Consider the following 12,372-nt stretch of genomic DNA (forward strand, 5'->3'; position numbering starts at 1 on the left):
TTCTTTCAGCCTGTGCTGTGTGGGTGGAGGGGTCTTTATGCATCCCAACATAATCTGTAGGCGTTACACTGACTAGCAAGCAAATACCTCATAATACATACAGAACATCCATTTAACACCCTAAATATGAGGTGGATACAGGGGGTGGAAGTGATCAAGATTTTACTGCCAGAAACCCTGTGAAAATAATATTTAGCAATTCAAGTAAGTTTGTACCACTTTCTGCTTAATGCTCGAGGGAACACCAGGGCTGGCAGTTGGTAATTACTTCTGCAATTACCTGTGCCAGATCCAGTAAGTGGCAGCCTTTTACAATTTGATACATGAAAACATCTCGCTGCGTTCCTGCTCACAGTCCGGGAGGTGAATGAATATAACCTTTACCACTTTCATCTCTTCTGCAAGTAGACTCAGACTTACATGAACATTTTTGATAGCGTTAAGGAAAAGAGAAAAAATCTGAAGTCCTGTGATAAATGTCTCGATGTGAAGATAGTACAGAAAAATGTGATCTGATTGTTCTGCTACCCACCTCTGTAGAACAGCTCCAGTACAGAAAAAATAGAATTCTTGTTTCTGTACATGTTGAACACCTACAAAAACCTACTTCATAAATTTTTTTCATATAGAGAATATAGTTACATAAAAAACAACAGTAAACCAGGCTGCTGTTATGTATAACAACAGATTTTCCCTCTGCATTTAATGTCTGTACAGCTTATGTGTCTTGAACAGATGTTGTGGCCTTTTTTCCACACTGCTGCTTTCTGTTAGAACCAACTAGAAAGATTTAAAATGACCGCTGAATTTCCTACTGTGAAAGAGACAGGAGCTATTTTTAGTACTGAAAACCTTTTGCATGACTCATGAAATCAGATTAATTATCATGTCTCATAGAAGGTTGCTGTTTTTTACCTGAAACTGTGTGATCCTTTGGGTCTCTCAGTAGTTTCAACCTTGTATGAGGGAAAATGTACTGCAGTGGCTTCCCATTTATCTGAGGAACACAAATATGCACGTCATAAAATGGATAAAATAACATGAATTGTATCAATATTTTTAGACAGTTGAAACAGAAACAAGCAAACTTAGTTCATCCAAGGAAATATCACAACTTCACAATTCAAACGCTCCCCTAAGTTTCAAGGTATTTGTCAGGCTGCAAAATCCTTTTGCATGGGAATGAATGTTTGTTTCCATAAAGCTTGATTAATTTTGAATATGACTAGTTTTTATTTCCTAATGACAAGAAGGTGGTTACTGTGTTCTGTACCTTCTCTTAACGCTACTCCTTTGTCCAACCAATGTTCAAGTGAATAATTACATTAAATATTATTCCTGTAATTATTCTAAAATCCTGTTTATACAGATCTCAACGAAATGACGTTTAGATGTGTAAAAGAATTACTGCTTCAGTTTCAGCAAAACCACATATCCCAATGTACTGCTTGTCATCAAATTTCAAAAGCCTTTTGAAAAATCCAGCCTAAAACTGGTAGGGTTACATATTGCATGAAAATGTGCAACATTTGGCTTGTGTTGATACTGGAAAGTGTCAAAGCTGAAAGAAACGCATCTCCACGTGATGCAGGAAAGAGCCAGGTTTCCAGATGGGACGATTCCCACCTGCCCCATGGTATGGGTGCAGAAAAAGCCATGCAGTAGGGACTAACCCACTTACCAGCGACAATCACCGTGAGTCCATATCAAAGTGCCTTTGCAGAAGGAGTGTTTGTTACAATATTCACACATCACATATATCACACATCCTCTTTGCCAGCAGTTTTGATCTTTTGGAAGCAAAGCTGAATCCATCATTTTTCTGCCTCTCCAACACTAGTGCTGACCCTGAGCACTGCACCCAGATGGCATGAAGAGAGTGTGATCACCTGTGACTGCTGCAGGCTGAGTGTCAATGGGATGGGACCTGGGGGAGGTGGATTCAAGGAGCCAATGGAACAATATTAATCAGCACAGATATGCTGCAGGATATCAGCAGCCTGCTGCCAAGGGTTTATTACCATTATTTATAGTACAGTAACATTTAAAGGGATTAAGTTCCCCCTGATCTAAGCACTTCAAACTCACTTTCTGCCCTGGAGAGTTCATAATGTGAATGCATAGCACACATAAATGATGGGAGAACAAACAGAGAAGTCAAGGGACTCACTTAGCTCAGTCCCACAGTGAGCAGATGAGTTTATACATCTTTTGTCAAAATTTAGTTTCTTATACAGTGGATGATATTGCATCTAGAAGGCTGAAGTCCTTCTGTAACACACTGTGTGTGTATTGACTATAATTAATCTCAGACATAAAAGACATGGATTTAGTAGTTGACAAGTACTCGAGAATAAATCAGAACACTAAATCAAGCAGACTTTAGAACTTTTCACAGAATTTTGCAAGTACACGGGGTCTAATGCTACCAGAAGTGTTTATACTACTGTGAGATTTCCACACTTATAAATGGATAAGAACATTGCTATGTTTTCAATGCCATTACCAGATATTCCGCAAGTTCAATTTAACAGCAAAAATAATGTATTTGTCATGTGTAGCTTACAGAAAATAAAATAAAAAAAAACCCTGAAAGAATGTATCTTGATTTTATTTTTATTAAATAAAAAACCCGCCAAAATAATGCAATTCAAGAGAACTGTGTGAACACATTTGAAGAGATCCTTAGCTGTAATCCTTTTTAATGGAAGCATTTAAATTTAAGTAAGGAACATTGCAGCTCATAAATATCAATTCACATTTTTTTTGATTGGCCTATCTTAGCTTTCTTTAGAAAGACTGTTTTTTAAATGTTTTTTAATATTTTTTAATTGGATAAAAATCCAATAATATTCAATGCCATATTTTGTGATTGCTGACAAATATATCAGAAAATATAGACCTTCTCCTACTTTAGGCTATTATTTCCTCAGTACTTTCACTTCCAGAATCTTTTTGATTCATATGAGTATGAATAAAACTGTTAAAGTTTATTAGTATACAGGGTAGCATATTATTTTTTATTGTTTATGGGAATCACTACTTAAATTGAACATGTCATTAGGCATCTACCTCCAGAAAAGTATGTGTCTGAAAGTGGCAGAATAAATAGGAAAAATCAGTCGTTGCTGTATATAGATAATGCAAAGAAGAGCAGTTAGACTATTTTTGATGAGTTTACTTTAACCACTAATGCCCATGTTTACCTGAAAGCTACTCATTTATTTGAAAACCTGTAGAATACAAATTATTTTGTGTTTTTAATTGTTCATATCTTTCACTAAAGTTGATTTCCCTTTATCTGAACATATGCCAGGAGGCCCTTCGAGCTGACTATTCCCCCAGTTGAAGATACAGAGGGGCCTCACCACAACAGCGTAAATCTGAACTACGGCACAGAAGGGGCAGATCCTCCACTGCAAGGCTGCAGGAATGGAAGACGTGTAAGTCTCTAAGAACAGATTAACATCACAGGACAAAATGTGACTTGATCCCACTGATTTGCTACCAACTCCATAGGCTCCTGCCATCTGGAAAGATGGGAGGGGACTCTTTATCAGGGAGTGTAGTGCTGGGATAAGGGGTAACAGTTCTAAGTTGAAAGAAAGTAGTTTTAGATTAGATACGAGAAAGAAATTTTTCACTATGAAGGTGATGAGGCACTGAACTAGGTTGCCCAGAGAAGTCGTGCACGTTATCCCTGGAGATGTTCAAGGCATTGGTATCCTTTCCATGAAGATCATTTCCTTGCCTTTCTGGGAGCATTCGATACACTTAAGTAATAATTCTTGCAGTTCAGCACTGGCAATGCCATCCCCTTCTGATTACAGACACATTTTGACTCTCCAGTCTTCCCTCCTATTGTTCTCTTTGAGTTGACATGGGTCTCAGGCCACACTTTTTCTACACAATATGCAGAGGGCCCTTGGGGGTTTCATCCCAGTGAGTTAAATGAAAACTGCATAAATAAAGAATTTCCTCCAGGAATTTAAGTCCTGGTCACTTGTTTCACGTTATTAGTCAGCTAAAAGACTGTCCCACCCAAAAAAAAAAGAAAAGGTAAATAAATGTTATGAGGTCTTGTAACATTGTTACAGAAAACCAGTTTAAATATACACTTCGTTTTATCTTTGTTGTCTTTACATATTTTATCTGATAAAGAAAATCTAATTAAGCCTTCGTGCAAGGGAATTTTATAAGATAAAGAGGACAATAAGGAAGAATACATTTATTTAGTGCTGTATTTACATTTAAGAAATAAAATGCATCAAGTGTATTTTAGTATTCCAGGCAAAGTCCATAGCAACAGCTATGACCTATTAACTGATCTTTTGATCAGGTCATCAAAGCTACAGTAATTTCTAGTTTTAAATAGTACTGCACCTCATCTTCCACCAATATTTTAGACAGAGGCTCATTAAGGTGAATATCAGCATCTACATCAGGCTGGAGTCCTTTAGGAAGCAGTCTTCAAGGGAAATCTTACCTAAGTTAGCTATCCAGGAACAGGATGGTGGATGCTGAAGTTGATAGGTTAGACAGTATCTTTCCTAATTTCTGAACATCACAAGTGCCTGCATAAGCGCACAAGCTATGTGGAAGCCAGCACAAGGAGTTGCCACAGCTAAGGTAATCCTGCTGCTTTGAACTACTACATTTCTTCTCTGCAGAGCAACAATGTCAAGTTGTCTAGAAATCCTAATAGTGGAATATTCTCTCTACTGATAGATCCCTGATAACATATACCTTACAAAACACATACTGAAGAGAAACTTAAAAATGCTTATAAAAATCTAAAGGGGGGTGTCAATAGGTTGGGGTCAGACTTTTCTCAGTGGTGTCCAGCAATAGGACAATGAGTGCAAACTGGAACACAGGAAGTCCATCTCAGCATCTCTTCTTTACTGTGAAGGTGACAGAGCACTGGAACTGGCTACGCAGAGGGGCCATGCAATGACCTTCTCTGGATATATTCAAAACTCACCTGAACACTTTCCTGTGCCACCTGCTGTAGGTGAACCTGCTTTAGCAGGGAGGTTGAACTAGATGACCTCCATGGGTTACTTCCAACCCTGACCATTCTGTGACTCCGGGACATACAAATACTTTTCACAGAAAATAATCACAAAAAGAAGCTTTGATATCTGGTGTTTTAAAGAAGTTGCTGGGCAAATGGCAATGACTAAGCAAACGAGGTCAACAGGGATCAATGAGAAATGTGGAATAGATTGTGTATTGATTAGGTTTATGTTATGTTTACCCTCCTTAGGTAAGCAGTTTAGAATCACTATATTGGGAAACAGCTATTAAAATACTAAACTGCACAGCAATTTAACGTGATTTAAGAATACTGTGTAGCACCATAGGAGTTGCTATAGAAACAAATATATTTTATTATTAATAATACAGTATGTGAGCCTAATCCTCTAGGCTACAAGAAATCCATGGAAACATGGAAGTTCACCGTTGTTACTCCATTGCATTCTTGCTTCAAAAGCACAGGGTTGTACTTTATTTATTACCTTTAATTGTACAAGCTCTGTGGGATGTATTCAAGCAGTACTGATTTCATCTAGAAAGGAAATTGATGTTCCACACGTGTGAAACAAAATCTTCTGGCATACAAATATTGAAGTGGTCAATAAATTACAGTTTTTACAAAGGAGAAAATATAAATGGCATATTCGGAGCCAATAAGTGTATTTGGAAATGCTGACTGATACATTACAAGCAGATTAGCGGTACTGATGCAAATACTGCCTTTTGTGGCTGGTTTGTGTTCAGTATGGGATATTAAAGGAGATGAAATGGCTTAATGCTAAAAAGGAAACTGATTTCAGAAAAGCCACTGCAACAAAGAAAGCTCTGAGTGAAGGTGGACCTGTTCAAATAGTCAGGATGAAGAACTATTGGCCATTTTTGGCACTATAGCTCTCTGGTCAGAACTGAGTTGTGCATACAGAAGACAGACAGCATGGGGCAATGAATTCCATAACTTTTTGGTTACAGAAGAGACAGGGCTGAAAAAGCCTGTAGGGAGTGTTTACTTTGCCTCAGCACATTCACTTGCCTGAAAATGGCTTATTTTTCTTGATAGCCTGAAATATAAAATGAATACTAGAAAATAGAGATGTTACTACTGATTTACTTGCTTCTGTTGCTCAGTGTTTTCCTTTCAGAATTCAATGTGGAGCTAATGGAACCACTTTAAATGGCACTGACACTTTATACCTTGTCTTAAAGTAATTTCATTTCTGGATGTGTCTGAAAATGCATTTTTAATAGTTATCTCAAACAAATGTTCGCAGAAAATATTTAACATATGCAATATCTGAGCAGTATTTTGACAAGGTTGGTGATGTACAGTTGGTGACAACTGGCATTTCTCTGTTCTGCAGACATATTGATACTATTTTGTACCAGTGGGTGAAAGTAGCTAACCTGGAAGGAAAGAGATGAAGATGGACTGTTTTAAAGCTTCTCCTTCTGCATCAATTTTCTTCTGCAGAGGCTATACACAGCACCACAGAGGATTATTTAGAACATGTGTACTCTCCAATTTCCCAGATTTTACAAAAACTTAAAAATGTTTTTGGAAAGATTTTAAATGTGATAGCTCTATTTCCTTAAGAACATGGAGATAAAACAAATGTTTCAGGTAGAAAAAAAAAAAGATACATTTTGCTTCTGGAAACAATCCAGAAAAATAAGAACTTCTCAGGCCCCTCAAACTTCCTCCTGAAAAATTTTGATCAAAGTCTTTCAACTGGTCCTAACATAGTGTTATTTATATGAGCAAAGAGTTTTGTCTGATAAAGAACATCTATGGAAGCCTCATGTAAGGGAATTTTATAATATAAAGAGGACAATTAGAAAGAAACAACAAAGATTGGACCTTTCTGACTAGTAACTTGCCTTGGAACCGTTTCCCAGGAAAAAAAGTTCTGTAGTTAAAAGGACTAAATACATCTTACTGATCACCTCCATATCATAGACCTCAGGATATCAGCAACCCTTTCGGACAAAACTGATTTTCAAGGTAAATTTTTAATTTAACTCATGATGCTGTAGTGGTCAGATACAATTATACTGAACTAGAGATAGGGAAAGAGGGAAAAAATAAATGTCAGCTTATATTGTAAGATATTTGAATGCATACTTCATAAAACCTACATCCTTACTTCATAAATGTCAAATGTCAAATATCAGCAAAAATGCTCACTGGCCAAAAAGTTTGGAAGGCTGCATGACAATAGGACATTCTTTTTTTATGTTATCTTAGGAATTAACGTGAGCAATATAAATTATTGAGTAACATAAAGGGACCATGTAATACCTTCTTTTACATCCATTGTCTCTCAAGGAAAACAGTGTATAATCTCAATAAGTCAGAAAAAAACTACCTGATAGCTAAAACAAGTGGAGACCTTAAAGATTTGAACTATATGAAATTCATTAATTTAAAGAGGATATGTGATGGCATACTAAGGTGAACTATATTTCAAAATTAGCAAGCTTGAAAAGCAGAGTGTGGTATTTTTCTTTATTGCTATAATAAATGAAACATTCCAATTATTAAATGACTGATAAAGTCTTGCTGATTTATTCAATATTGATCACAGAATGTTGGGGTTGTAGTGACCAACTAAAAGTGGGAACAAGCATCAACAGGATAAAGCAACTCTTTTCCACAAGCTACTTCTTCATCCTTGAATTTGGATGGGCTAAAGCTGATAGGGTTAAATGGGACTATCTATCTCCTTTTATTCTTTATCTGTTTTAAAAAAATAAGAATACCTAATATATAGATAGCAATGGCTAGCAGATCAACTCCTTTCAGATATGATTCAAAAATCAAAAGATAACCTGCTAAATTAATACTGAATTGTAGACAAATATTACTCTAATGCCATCATCGAATACTGATGACCAATATAGGCTCAAAAGCACTTCAGCTGAATGTAGCTGGAATTGGATTAATCCTGCAGTCCTTACACTATTGGACAGCATGGTTAAATTTTCAAACATTTATAAAATTACAGGCACAGCTTACTTGACAGCTTACTTGATCTTGATGTTGACTTGGTGGTCGAGAGTGGGACAGCTTCTCTGGCAGTCTTCTGTCGAGGCCATGTCCATTCTCCAAACGAGACTCTCTGGGCTTGTCAAACCAATCTGTTTCTTCACGTCGGAGATGATAGGCTTTGAAAACCAAGGACAGGTCAAATGTTCTGATCCCGTGCTGGGCAAAGGGCAATAATGTGCATTGTGCATAGCAGACATGCATAGTGGTTACTAATTGGCCATGCAGCTAAAGCAAAGTTACAGGCGAGACTTGAGACATGGAACTCAGGCATAATTTAGCCGTAAGTGATAAAGTGAGAAGATTCTGTTTATGTAAAACTTATGGATATTAATTAGAACAGAAGAAACTCCCTGCTGAGTGCTGTAGCCATTTGCTTCCTTCTGGCACACCAGAAATACACTGCAGATTTCTTACTTTTCTAAAATGTTTGATGAAAAAAATAGTCAAATTAAGTTGCAGTAGGCTAGGAAGAAAACAAACCAAAACAAAAAACCAAACCAAAGCAAACCCCCCCCCCCAAAAAAAAAACCCAACCTTCGAGCCCCAACCTCCACTAATTCCCAAACTTCTCAATGTAATATTGTTCAAATTATTTTTGAAATAATTCAGAACTATTTATAAGAAAACTGACACTCCTTTAAGAAATCAGTATCATCCCAAATAAAGGAAGAGATGAAATAATCTACATGGTTTTTAAGTCTAAGCAGAAAAATTGCAAGTGTTCTCTCTTTGAATTTCATCCCCTAGTTTTGCAGCCTGAACCTCTGTGTGTTGAAGTTAGCTAGAATGTCCTTTCTGCAATAGTCCTACAAGACTAATGTTATTATATCTGCAACAGTTATAAACCTGTATAAAATCTATTGCGTTAGACACCCTTTGGCGATCAAATAACCTAGTTTCATTCAAAGTAGTTCAGAAAATACATATATTTATGCCTACTGACCATTGGCTCAACTGACATAGGTTTCGCTCCACTGGGATTAGAATCAGCTTTTATGTGCAGAATAATATTTCCACTCTACAACATAAAAACTTTCATTTGTATTGCCTATCAGTGTAAACCAAACAATGAGAAGCTAACTAGAATGTAATGGAAATTTGAGTTTTATGATTTAATAAGCAAGACAAATTTGGAATTCAAAGAAAGACAAAATTTGTTTCTGCAAAACCACCAGAAAATGCAAACCTTAAATAAGGTCAGTTGTTGCTATAGTAACAAGAGTGAATGCAACTCTTCCATGACACAGAAGAGAATTTAAAATGAAAAATGATAGTGTGAATCTCTATTTAGTTGTTCAAGTAAACAGAATCAAATTGATTCAACAAATAATTGGAAGAAAATTTAATGGGAGGAAAAACAAGGTGTGTTTTTTCATTACTATTTTATTAAGTTTCTCCAAAAAGAGGAGCAATATATATGCATGATTTCTGAAAAATATTGTTTTGTATGTAGTAAAACCAACATCCTATATCATATTCTTAATCTTGGTTCAGATATTATGCAGTCTCTTCCTTCCTAACTGTACACAAATTTAATAGGAAATGGTTTGAAGATATTATTTAGATCAGCATGTATGAGTTAAACATAAACATTATTAATGATGGACGATTGCCTGACTAGAGATTAGTTATTGATTAATTGCTTTCAATAAACCATTATGATCTAATATGCAAATCCTTTATGGCAATTGACCTGTGCCTGCACGTAGCTGGCTGGTGCATACCTCACCCTGACATGACTCCTTACTGAAGCTTACATGGAGAATTCAATGCATTTTTCTGATCCCAGAGGCTGACTGTCACGATCTATGTCATTAGCTAAGCAGAAGAAAGAATATATTTTTTTTAATCTCCTCCTGTCTCAGTTGAAATAACTTTTGCTGGATTTCTTCTTTTAGAAAACTAGCACATATGTAGAAACCCACACTGCAGGTCAGACCAGACAGTTTTTTTATCAGACTGCAATGAATGTGTGTATTTTGTACGAACTTTAAAAAGTTATGTATGTATGTATGTGTATACAGACACACACACTCCACACTCAGATGTACATACACACACAATTGTTGTTGGCTTGATTAGTTGGGATTTGATTCAGCTGGAAACCTGAGAGCAGCCAAGATGAATCATGGAGAGTTTTAGGAGATGCATCTTTTTTGCTAACACTAACAATGAGCAGCCAGATGGGTCTACTTGTAAAAAACTCCTGTTGGAGTCAATAAGGTCCCATGCTATTAATCACACACAGTTTAACAAGGTGAGATTTAACTCCAGGCTGTGAAGCCCGAGACACTTGACCAGAGAACTAATAATGATCACTATAAATCCCATAGGTGATACATTTCAAGGGGTCAGCTGTGCTGGTGTCCTCATGTCTTCATATCTCAAGTCTAAAGTTCTAAACTGTATGGTAGAATTAACACATTAGCATATAAAAGGAAAAAAAAAAAACCAACCCTTTAGGTGAGAAAAGGTACATTTTATATCCTCTCAGCTGACCAGTAGGGACTACTTACATTTATAAAGTTGAGTTCTAGCTTCAGCATCCTTGAAAATTACTGTCTCTAACATAATTAATAGTTTGTGGAAACTGTGGCAGCTATGGAGTGAATAAAGAACTGTTTTCTGGATCAGAGCTTTCATGGTACTTGGAACCCTGAGAAAATTCAGGTATCTCAAAAGCTAAAAACATTATTAATTTTCAGTGGGAACTGCTGAATGTTGTGCTTTTTCAACACTAAAGCCTTTTTTTTTTAAACTTCTTTGAAGTTTGGAATCCTGGTGTAGGGATCACTCATGTACTAAAACAATGTTTTAAAATTTGTTTCACTATATAGGTTTACTTAGTGAAAAACAGAAGGTTTGGCTTCAAAGTCCCATTTGTATCGGCCTCCGGTATTTGTTATGGAATGTGACTTACAAAAAATGAACAGAAAGTCAAGCCCTTTTCTAAGTTTGAAGAAAAACAATTTAAATTTAAAATCTTGACTTATATTCATTTTTAAGTCTCTAATGATGAAAATTCAAGCTTGAGTACAAGAGCTTTCCTAAGACAGTGAATGATTTCTTTTAATGAAATCTCATCAAAACTATGTAGCTATTGGTTTTTTTGAAAAGTAAAGAATAAGCAAAGCAGACTGTTTTAAAAGGCTGGGTGCAACATGCCAGAATAGCTGCCCATGTCAGGGCACTACGGAGAAAAGTGTAGCCCGGAGAAAAGAAGGGCATGACTTTCTGAAGAACTGTGGTTGTTTCTTTGGAATATTTTTTATCTTACATCCAAATTATATCAAGTATTTTCAATTCAAGTCACTTGCTGTTAGACAGCATTTTTGAAAATAGCATCATAAAGTGATTTGATTCCCCAAGACTTTACATAAAATGGTGGGAAATAAGCTATTTGCGAAGAGAAAAAAGCTTGAAAGAAATCAGAAAAATATTGCTGAAAGGGGAAGTCACAGACTAACTTAAAACCAAACCATATTTTACCTAAAAGGTAACATGTATGCCTTGCACAAATATATAACAGAAACATAATGCACTATAGTGCAGAAATATAATTCCCTATAACCTGTTTATATGAGGTAGAACAGCACCAAATAGGCTCTTTTTTTTTTTTTTTTTTAATCCACTTTGGTTATCCTTAGACTTCAGGAGGAAAAGTCTTATGTCTTTCACAATGTGACCCTAGACGGCCCTTAAAGTCAAAAGTTGAGTTGAGACAAGATAATATCTACTTATTTAAGAAGAATGATATGAGTTGCAATTTGGGGGGTTCCTCTAAGCTGCCTTCTGATTTAATTATAGGACTCTGTGTGCGAAGAATTTAAGAGCAATGAAAACACTTAAATTGTTGATAAAAATCAAAAAAAACTGATGATTCTAAACCTCTCCTGAAACACAGACTTCATGGGAGGGTTGTAAATATCTAATAACTATGAAAAGTATCTTATAGAACAAACCCTTTCAATTCATTCTAGCATTAGGAAGGCAAAATAGATCTAATTTCCTAATGCTTATGAAAGATTCAGCATACGTAAAAAAAGTAATAATGCAATAATGAGCACTGAGGTTAATATAAACCTGAAAAATAAACCGTACTACTTCATAATCATGCAAATGTGTCTTTTGAGACAATCATTGCCATTTACAGACAGTATAGCGCATGCAAAGTCTCTTTTATTGTGCAATAAATACACATAAGAAAAAGTTAAGGAAGCGCATACAATTTTGAACATATTAATTTCATTTTCTTTCAAACTGTCTTTACGGTTTTTTAAACAATT

The 12,372-nt window shown here is 35.9% G+C and overlaps 1 protein-coding gene across 1 annotated transcript in view; it reads right to left on the bottom strand.

The window, feature by feature from the left end:
• Positions 1-12,372, bottom strand: part of PCLO (piccolo presynaptic cytomatrix protein) — a 362,471-nt gene that overhangs the window by 135,589 nt on the left and 214,510 nt on the right. Inside the window, exons 8-9 of the mRNA XM_054056434.1 lie at positions 8,054-8,202; positions 916-997 (exon numbers count right to left, since the gene is read on the bottom strand). Of these exons, the coding sequence (XP_053912409.1) occupies positions 916-997; positions 8,054-8,202 (231 nt within the window). The remainder of the gene's footprint in view (positions 1-915; positions 998-8,053; positions 8,203-12,372) is intronic.

The sequence above is a fragment of the Cuculus canorus genome, chromosome 1, assembly GCF_017976375.1.
Source record: "Cuculus canorus isolate bCucCan1 chromosome 1, bCucCan1.pri, whole genome shotgun sequence".
In the NCBI taxonomy this organism is placed as follows: Eukaryota; Metazoa; Chordata; class Aves; order Cuculiformes; family Cuculidae; genus Cuculus; species Cuculus canorus.